General features: G+C 32.4%; 1 protein-coding gene across 2 annotated transcripts; it reads right to left on the reverse strand.

The window, feature by feature from the left end:
• Positions 1 to 560: 560 nt before the first annotated feature.
• On the reverse strand, positions 561 to 8,692 carry LOC124531937. Of its 2 annotated transcripts, XM_047106516.1 has the most exons (11): positions 8,405 to 8,692; positions 7,699 to 7,857; positions 7,387 to 7,506; positions 7,174 to 7,311; positions 5,113 to 5,306; positions 4,518 to 4,708; positions 4,013 to 4,241; positions 3,152 to 3,301; positions 3,001 to 3,069; positions 2,466 to 2,589; positions 561 to 1,431 (listed from the first exon to the last, which is right to left on the reverse strand). In XM_047106516.1, the coding sequence occupies exons 1-11, from the start codon at positions 8,434 to 8,436 to the stop codon at positions 1,263 to 1,265; spliced, it is 1,575 nt and encodes a 524-aa protein (XP_046962472.1). In that variant the 5' UTR covers positions 8,437 to 8,692; the 3' UTR covers positions 561 to 1,262. The 2 variants fall into 2 exon arrangements, with proteins under 2 accessions (XP_046962472.1, XP_046962473.1); XM_047106517.1 differs by lacking the exon at positions 7,699 to 7,857 and having other exon boundaries at positions 8,405 to 8,656.
• Between the last annotated feature and the right edge of the window lie 1,892 nt (positions 8,693 to 10,584).

Raw genomic sequence — 10,584 nt, forward strand, 5'->3', positions numbered from 1 at the left:
GTGCCATTCAAGCTTTTCAGAAAATATTTTTAAATTATTAATTATTTATTAACGGCAAATTGTAATATATATATCATATGTCTATAATAATGATTATTGATTGTTGTATGGATAACTCTACAAGATACATTATATAAGGTGCTTTAATCAAAAATATTGAAATTCAAATAACTAGTCGTTTACGTTTTAACTGAGTATAAAAGTTAAAACGTTTAACATTTTTAAATCTACCGAGCTACAATATTAGGTCAATGTTTTTGCAGTCAAAACCAACTGTCAGAAGACAGAAACACATTATGTTAGGTGTAACTTTGGAAGGACGTTAGAATGAATATCCTATATTGCATTTTATTTGTAAAGGTGATGGAATGTGGAAAATTTGAAATTAATGAATGTGAAAAGTTATGAATATGCTATAAACGATTTTTTTTCGTGTGCCAATATGAAGTCACAATAGGTATAATTGAAAACACAATTTTTATATTAATATTCTTTATTATCACTTATAAAATACAATAATTAAAAAAGGCCTTAAAAATCTCTTGCAAAAAATATCTTCAAAAAAAGATAAAGTATATGGCTTATTATATACTAATAATAAATAAGAATGTCATGCGATCTCATAGCTGTCAATTTAAGTATTCTCTCTCTTTTTTAACTAAAATGTGAATTTGAGTTATATTAAACGTTGGTATATAATATATACTATTACACTATTTAAATAAATACCATTATATGTAATATATATTTCTTATTATAATTTTCTTGTCATATAGATTGCAAAGTTGCCAAAAAATAGTTAGTAATAATAATTCTCAATTTTTTTTTGTCGTTAATTTCCTAATCTACACACTTGTTAATTAAAATTATCATATACAAATAAAATTGTTATCATATGTTATAAATAGTTAATAATTACATCATATCTCTGATCTATTATATTACTTGTATAAATATATTCCTTTTATAAAGATGAATGAAACCGATGAATAGCCACGATGTAGGACGGACGTGACGCGTTAACACAACTGTTGTTAGTATTATTTATTTATCTATTACTTTGTTACTTAACTAAAAATCAAATATATTGTATTTCACTAAATACCATGTTTTTAGAGTGACATGACACTATCACAAGTTGTTTCAATATATATACTGTATCAAATTGTCACTGTAAATAGCTACTGAAATTTTATATTATATCTATATATTAGTAACTATTGCCAAAGTGACGCATAGAGGTGTTGTTGTCCTGTTCTGACCTAGGCAGTTAGAGCGAGACAGTAATCGGAGAGCGTCTTGAGGCCGCCGTTGCCCACGATTCGCGTGTTGGGCGCACTGACGGCGGGGTTGATGTGCGCGTTGTGCAGCTCCGACACTTGTGTGGAACACGCAGCCGCCGGGTCACCGGATGTGTGTAACTTACCGTACCTGAATGATTATAAGCCAGTTGTATATATACTTGAAATAAAGAACTAAAAAACAAAACATTATTGTTTTTTAGTTCTTTATTTAGTTTTAGTTAACTGTACTATAGTCTATTCCAATCATAGAGGTAATAAAGATAAACATGATTTACGTTATTACTTTGTAGTGCACTACTTATAATTTTTGATGAATATGTTTATGATACAACATTATTCCATAGAACTTATATGAACTTCTACATCCAATGTTCCGATAACAACGTCAACACATTCGTCAACCGTCTAACGCCATTTTTTCGGAAACCATAAAGAATATCATAGATCACTCAAGCTCGCAACCAATGATATCACGGCAATTCAAGGTCAAATGTCATTTATTTGACTATATGTAAATATACTTATGATGGCTCAGTGAAAGGTTTCGCCGCGTACTGACAAGAGCCAAAATGGCCCAGTGATTAGAACGCGTGCATCTTAACCGATGATTTCGAGTTCAAGCCCAGCCAAGCACCACTATATACAGGGCCGTATTTAGGGGAGGGCAACCGGGGCAACTGCCCTGGGGCCTCCACATGAGAGGGTGCCACAGTTTTCAGCAAGTTAACAAATACTGAGATATAGTCAAATTATAATAATGTTACTATTTAATATTTTAAAAGTTACCGATACAAATACGAAACAATTCATAGCTTACTGATTGAATTAAAAAAAAACTAATTAATTCACAATAATATAATTATTAGGGTGTTCACGCTTCTGCTTGTCTAGGGCCCTCACTGCTTTGTGGCCCCGGGGCCTCCACACCTTTAAATCCGACTCTGACTATACATATATATGAGCTTAATTTGTGTTTATAATTCATTTCGTGCTCGGCGGTGAAGGAAAACATCATGAGGAAACCTGCATGTATCTAATTTCATGGAAATCCACCAACCCGCATTGGAACAGCATATGGAATATGTTCCAAACCCTTTCCTTAATGGAAGAGGAGACCTTAGCCCAGCAGTGGAAAATTTACAGGCTGTTACTTATACTGACCAGAACTCGTTCCCGGGCTGCGCGTTGCTGTCCCACGGGTAGGTGAGCACGAGCAGCTTGTGCGCATGCGCGGGCGGCAGGCGCGCCGCCGGCTCGCGGTTCTCCAGCCGCGCGCTGATGCCGCCTGCACATACCACAACTACACTTGCCATATTCATTTCAATTCTCCTAGTATTAATAGTAAATTTTGTGTTTACTTCTGTGGCACTTACGCCTGTTAGTATTTTGAAATATTGAACTTTCGTATTTTGGTCAGCACAGAGTTCATATGTAAATTGTATGTGTGGAATATATATATAGGCTATATATATAGTTAGGCTCGGGTTCCATCATAGGACGCTAATTACTGTCAATAACAGCATTGTAAATGTGTTTATTTGAAAAGAGCAACTATGCGAGTTTCTTGCCGTTTCTTCTCGCTAGAAGCTGCTTTCCGAAACGGTGGTAGTATTTGATTATTGACGATTCAAAAACGCTTCATTGTGAAGTTTACTTGAATAAAATTGATTTGATTTGATTTATAAAAGTATTTTACCTTTTGGATGAGTCTTACTCTTAAGAAACAGTTTTTTCACACCTGTCTCGCTTTTGTCATTAAATAAAGCTGAAAATTAATTTATATGTTATACATCATTATATTAGGTTAATTATATAAATTTGACTTGTTTAATATATAATTCAATCACCTTCAATATCACGACTGCATTTGATATAGCCGAAGTTGACATCAGTGACATGGTTCAACATGTCTTTCTTAAGAAAAGTACTCATTCTCTCCAAGAATGTGAGAATGTATGAATCGTTTTGGTGTTTTGATATCATCCATATACCGAGCCCTGAAACATATATTTTTAAAGTATTATTATGTTATACTATATGGGTTTTAGATTACGAGTCCTGCGTTCCAATCTGTGTAGTAAAATATATAGGAGTGCAACATACTCAATGAAATAAATTAACAGAGTTTAAGAATAGTTTTAATGCAAAGATATTTTTAAAAAAAAAAAACAATCCCTTTTTTGTTCATGTGAATAAAACTGTTTTTAAAAAAGAGACAGCTAGAAAAATTTGACAGCACATAACCCTCTTTCTTTAGGTGACGTCAACTAAGGATATTTGTTAACTGTAAACCACGTGGAAGAAACTTCCTTACAAATAAAGTAATTTTGTCTTTTCCTTGCCACATTATTTAAATTACGGGCTGTTAGCCCGATTGCTAATATAAAAAAATCTCCTCAGTAAACATTTAATCTAAATTGATGTCGATTATAAGTGCTTTATTTTATGTATAATTATTTATAATTTTTTTTTATGAAAGACGTACTGGCAAATAAGCCTACCGATGTCAGTGGTCATCGCCACCCATAGACAACAGCGCTGTAAGAAATATGAACTATTCCTTACATCAGCAATATGCTTGTGCGTGTAGTTACATTGGTTCACGCTTCAAAACGGTACAAAATAACACTGAGTACTGTAATATAGCGGCAGAATTCTACCGAGGTAATACCTACCACCAAATAAATATTTTCAAATTTTATATTTACCACATCCAATGACATTCACAAAGGCATCTTTCCCGCTCTCCTTAGCCCTGGACTCGGCCTCCATGAGAGTAACTTCGGCGAGCACACGGATCCTCTTGTAGTACACTTCATTGTCGAATATTCCGTTCACTTTCTTTCCTTTCACAACGTGTTGATATCTCTTTGTATCTTGCTTAGTTTTATTTTTAATTTCGTTAAAGAAACTTTCGCTGTACACGGGCGTGGATGTCTAAATAAAACCAAATAATAAGAACTAGTTTACTCCCGCTTGTAAGGTTGAATTTAAACTATGTGCATACTGTTATCTATCTCTGTGTCAAACTTCATTCAAATCCGTTCAGCCGTTCTGACGTGATCGAGTAACAATCACCCATTCACCCAAACTTTCGCATTTATAATATTATTAAAATAAACTCATATTATTGGCATTACGATATATTATTAAAATATTTTTATCAGGGATACATAAAAAAGCCTCTTTTAAAATACCATAAATGAGATATACCTCATAGAATTCGTCCCAAATCTCTCTTAAATTCTGCTTGGCTGCCTGAACTGGGTCTGCTTTAAACTTTTTGAAATCATTTCCAGCCTTTTTTTCTCCGTACCCATTCTCAGGACAATTCTGATCCTTAGTTATGAGGATATCCTCACAATCCATCTTACCAGGACGAACGAAGCGTGGACCAATCAAACCTAAGACATAAAATATTTCTTTACATGTAGTCGGCAAAAAAGTAGCCGAAATCCTATCTTGGAGTTTAAGTTTTCATACCATTCATCAAATTCGGTTCAGCAGTTTGGTCACGAAAGAGCGACAGACAGACAGAGTTACTTTTACATTTATAATATTAAATAAAGATAACGAATTACTAATATTCCTAATTATTCCTCCATTTTAACTTAAAACTTGTGTTAGGTTTGGTTTCGATAGCCCAATGGGTTAGTTTCAATCCTGTAACTTTTTAAACTGGGCGGTCTTAAAACGATTGCGCTATTGACGCTTCTAATTCCACACCAAAATACATTGCATAAAGTAAGTAAGAAAAATTGATTGAAAGAAAATATCAAATATACATTTTAAAAGTGCTTTAGTTCACCTATTATTACAGCTTCTTCTTCAGCGTCGTTACTGTAAACACCTTTATTACGTCTGGTACCATCATTGATGCATTCGGTGTAACCGCTCACATATACCATGGAAGAAATTTTCATTTCATCATAACTCAAACAATTCTCCAGTACGAGAGGCGGTTTTTCCTTCGACGTACCTATTTCTTCCCAACCTCCTCTTCTGAAATATAATGTAAAATAAACAACTATTTTTACACTGTACAAGTCAGCTTGATCTTTTTGACAGACGTTCAGTGATATGGAACAGAAAATATCTAGCAGTCCAACGTAGAAAAGCGACGGTAGGCAAAAAATCGTAATAATTACGTAGTAAGTAAGTATTTAATATTACAGGGTTATTTTGGATTCCCGCCAAATTTATATAAGTGTTTCAGACCATGAAATTAAACAACTTTCCCAAAGAAACACGGGTCGATAAGTGAATAGATTCAGACCTAGCAAAATAAATTGACCAAAACCACGTGATCAAGTTCAGATCAGTTTTCTGTGAGAGGGTCGAATTTTTTTTATGAATATAATGCTAATCACATTATTGTCACCGTGCGCATCGCATGTGGAACCGCCCTCGCGGATCAATTGGAAAGTTAGTAGATGCCCGCGTGGCCATATGTTGACAACAGTCGTTCGGAATGAACTCGTGCATACGGATTGAACTTGTGAAAATACGTAAAAATATCGGAAAATAGTATTACTATACAATAGACATACTATGAAATATTCAGTGTTCACTGGATACAAAAGAATATCGAATGGTTCATTAATTTATAGCTATGAAAAAAATCATCACAAAAATTATGTTTTTGATCACACAAGGACCAAAACGAAATAGCATTAATTTAATTAGTACAAGAGGCTAGTGAAATTGCTATAAAACTAGAATCTACAATTGCTTTAAAAATACTTATCTAGTATATCCATTTTGAATGTACGATCCCGCATAATTGCTACAACGAATTATCCTTATACAAGTACCTAACTAAAAATGCATAATTTAGTGTCGTTTAAATCAGATCTCAATAATACAATTTACAATTATTTTTTTATATACCCTCAACGTAACATCGGACGAAGGGTTTGTAACCCTAGTTGGTGGTAAAACTTTTCCTTCGATATGTTTATCATCTACATCGATAATTTATCGCACGTTAGAGACATGCCTGCTTTCGAATAGTTTTTTACCTAAAATTCAATTCATAAGCGACAACACATTCTTCATTACCTTTTGATAAAGATTTTGCACAAAATAAATGTAAATAGATTGATGGAAAACCACATTGGATTATCGTCGAGGTCAAACATTACTTATTTTCGACTTTTATATTTTAATAATGACCTCAAAGAGTGTATGAATCATATACTACTTGAGAACTGGGAAGGCGCCATCTGGGCATCTACGTATTGTCACCACTGTTCCGCGAGATGGCGCAACTGTAGGCGCATCGCGATACGCACGCGGCCTATAACAGTTACAGTCCGACCGATGTAACATTGTACAAGAGTCTATTATTTTCAGTGTTCCTATTTAAATTTTATTTAAAACCAAAAAGTCAAAATTTTCGGATAACGCCTGATACTAGGGACTTTTGTTTTATATGTATTTTATTACAATTTTTAAAATCATTAAATTTAGAAAATAATATGTTTGTCATTGAAAAGGTTGATCAGAAAAATTTACATCTGTCAAAAAGATCAAGGTAACTAGTGGTAGTAACTTGATCAGACTATAATTAATGAGATATAACAATGCTAGGTAGATTGTTAATTGATATTATTACATTACCTAAGAAAAATAAATATAAAAATAAAAGTAAAAAAACAAATAAATACATTTATGAATATATAAAAAAGAATAAAATTACCTACTATTTTATTAAAAAAATATAATATATATAGGTAGGAGGTTTTATTTGTGAAAGTATAAATCATTTTATTGATAATGGTATTTGTTAATGAGATAATTTACTATTGCTCCCTATCTGTTGATAACTCTATGCTATCAATAACATCACATTAAATTAGGTAGTTACCCTTTTTCACCACTAAGGAGTCCATATTTGTCATATGGTCCGACAAAAAATAGAGCTCTTTTTTTTAATATCCTGTCAATGAGCTCAGGTACCGTCATGTCTTCGTAAAAAGCCTTCTCAATGTCAGATCCAAATTCTCTGAAATAGTAGTCTTCTATAGTAATAAAATGAAGAAGTATTATTATACAAATATATCATTATGTATTATCATACCTCTTGTGATTCAAAAATTTTGCCATCAGAATTAGAATTCTTTCATGTATGAGTGGATAGGTCGATGTAATATTCCTTTGCAATCTTTTTACTGGTCTAAGAGCTTTTAAATATTCCAACCTGAATTTTTATTATAAAATTAGTAGATATAAGTATTATTGTTACTCTGATCAGACACAAATCAATATGTTTTCTCTTTCAAGTTTGAATCTTAATTTTACTCAACAAAATACAATGAAAGTTTATTTCTAGTAAATGAAAACAATAAAATTCATAAAGAACATATTCACATTATAATAATGAGTAACAAACCTAACAGTTTCTATAGGGAATCGAACCGGGAAGGCTTTACTCCTTTGTATAACTTCTTCCACATCATCCGACAGTTTAATTGATGGTAAAGTTGTACAATGATGAAGTAATTTTTTATTTTGGTCTGTAATGCTAGGCATGCTCCAATCATGTTTGTACCTGTTTGATTTTGAATGAATAACAATATCATAATTATTGAATAATACTTGAACATATACTTTCTAATAATATTAATCTTTTTGTTTATTCTTATTGGTGAGTATTGTATCATTTTAAAAATACTTTATTTTATAAAATCTAAAGCAACTATTGCAACATATGAATGAACAATGAAGTAATTTTTTACTTTGATCTGTAATGCTACTGAGGCACCAAACATGTTTGAACTTGTTTGATGTTGACTAAATTACAATATCATAATTTTTGAATAATAATTGAACATACAATTTTGTAATAAAATTAATTGTATTAATAAACTTTTTACAAATCTAAGTCTCATTATTTGTTGTTATTGTATCATTTTAAAAATACTTTAATTTATTAAAGCTAAAGCATCTATTACAACACAATTATGAGTCATAACATTACAAGAAAATGTTTCAATATTTCAATTATTACACTTAAATTTTAGAATAATTGACTATTTTAATTAATAATTATTTTAATACTTAATTGTTTCTTTACTTCATACCCTATTAAAACTTACCAAAAATTTTGAAAAATTGGCAATTCATCCATTGCTTAAGTCAATTTAAAAGTTCAGTGTAATTACATAAACTTTTATCAGTCCAATCAAAACACTTTTGTTTAATTTACTTATTTGAAAAACTTTTTATTTTATATTATTTTATTTGACCATATCGCGCGAAAGCTGCCGGGTTAATGGCAATCGCTTCGTATAACTCATACCTTTATAACAATAGTGTTAAGATAAACGTTATGTAGTGTCAATGACACTTATTAAACAGGAAAACCAAGAAGAAAATTAGGTAGATACGCCGATATTTTTAAGTACCGCAAAGTTCTTAACAATCATTTATGAAGTTCTAATCAGTTCACCTAATGTTCTAATACCAATAAATAGGTTTATCGTAGCTCTAGATTATTTTCCTTGATATTCAGCGGATATATCCAATAAAGTGATTATTTAGTATCCAGCCTCATTATCTAATTGTATATATTTAATTGCACTTTGCTACTTGCTAGTGAACTGTGCAAAAAGTGGGTAGGTATTTGAATAAAACTAATTATAACGGATGAATCGCAATGCAGTGTTCGTGGTCACGGGTAGACCGTGACCACGAACACTGCAAAGTGCTCGAAACGTCGGGATGTTTAAAAATAATTAAAAATAATTAATATACGCGATTCATCCGTTATAATTAGTTTTATTTAAATAGGTATTTGAATTTATTAAGTTTTTTGACATTATACATTTTTTCTTTAAACACATAAGTAATACTGGCGTTATGGGTATTTAATATTTATTATCTTGTCAGTCTTGAGTACTAACTAGTAAATGTAGTCTGAAACTAAACTAGTAACTAATAACAATATAGTATATAGTTATATATAGTTATGTTCTGAATACAGAGTAGTGAGTAGGTACTGAGTACTTGAGACTTCATCACTTCAGTACAGACTGACTTAAGACTTTTCTTACGTCACGTTACGTCAGTCGCGCACATCATAACGTCTACTTTACGAAAATGACATTTATATTGATAACAATTTGTAAATATAACCTTTCTGAATTGGTTGGCGCAACTAAAAGCCAATTATAATTTATTTATGTTTATATAAAATGTAAGTACAGTACGGTGTCGTCGTATTGTTAGATTTAATGCTTTCACGATTCCGTTTTGTAAAGAATTAGCAAATATATTTTCGTCTGAAAGACAGTTAAGCTTCATTTTTTTAGGTGCAGCGTTTCTTTTTAAAAGTTTTTATTTTTGAAATCTAAATAATTATTTTGCCATTGAAACTTTGTAATAGCATCTCACTGACTGAATGGCTGTATTTTAGGAGAAATCGTTTAAATGCACGATTTTTTACGATGGCCTCTAAGTTGCTTGAAGTTTCTTCTTTTACAAAAGCTAAAGATTTTAGCTACTTTCTCAGCTCCGCCTAAAGCACAACAATCGGCAAGCGCTCAGGTACAAGCAGTTTTCTGACGATCTTCTTATATTGCAAATGCAGTCTTATTGTAATGGCATAGCAACTTACTTAGCAGTAACTATAAATTACGTCCTCTGTTATCAGCCACTTTACATATGATATAATTAGGTCTCATATGGCGTACTGCTATGACCTCGGGAAATTGGTAATGGTGGAAGTATTCAGTATCCAAAGCAGAGCGACCCGAAATATTGACAATCAAATTTTTTCCGACCAGCTTGTTTCTTTGACTTTGGGTAGAGATGTTAGATCGATCTGCATTTTCTACTGCATTTATAAAAAAAGCCCCTGGAGAGGACGGCGTTACCAGAGTTATTAAAAGCAGCAGGTAAAACGGTACTCAAGGGAACTCCAGAAGCTTTTTAACTCTGTCCTCTTCGAAGGAAAAACTCCGGAGACGTGGAATGGGAGTGTGGTCGTCCTATTCATCAAAAAGAGAGATAAGACGCTGCTGAAAAATTATCGTCCCATATTACTACTGAGCCACGTCTATGAGCTGTTTTCAAGAGTGATCACGAATCATCTTGCGTGAAGTTCGACGAAATCGGCCCCTGTGTCTTGCATTCGTGGACTATGAGAAGGCCTTTGATTCGGTTGAAATCTGGGCTGTTCTGGAGTCCCAGCAGCATTGCCAAGTTAAGTAGCCTACTACGGGCAGATTTTGCGATTAGTTAAAAACAACGTTGGGGACGAGGTGAATAGAAGATT

The sequence above is a fragment of the Vanessa cardui genome, chromosome 8 (assembly GCF_905220365.1).
Source record: "Vanessa cardui chromosome 8, ilVanCard2.1, whole genome shotgun sequence".
Taxonomy (NCBI): Eukaryota; Metazoa; Arthropoda; class Insecta; order Lepidoptera; family Nymphalidae; genus Vanessa; species Vanessa cardui.

Excerpts from the sequence above, each read along its gene's own strand:
- LOC124531937 (XM_047106516.1), bottom strand. The coding sequence starts at position 8,436 with ATGGATGAATTGCCAATTTTTCAAAATTTTTG. Across the intron at positions 5,307-7,173 it reads CTCCTTAGTGGTGAAAAAGG|AAGAGGAGGTTGGGAAGAAA; the intron begins GTAACTACCTAA and ends ATTATATTTCAG. Across the intron at positions 4,242-4,517 it reads TTTGGGACGAATTCTATGAG|ACATCCACGCCCGTGTACAG; the intron begins GTATATCTCATT and ends GGTTTTATTTAG.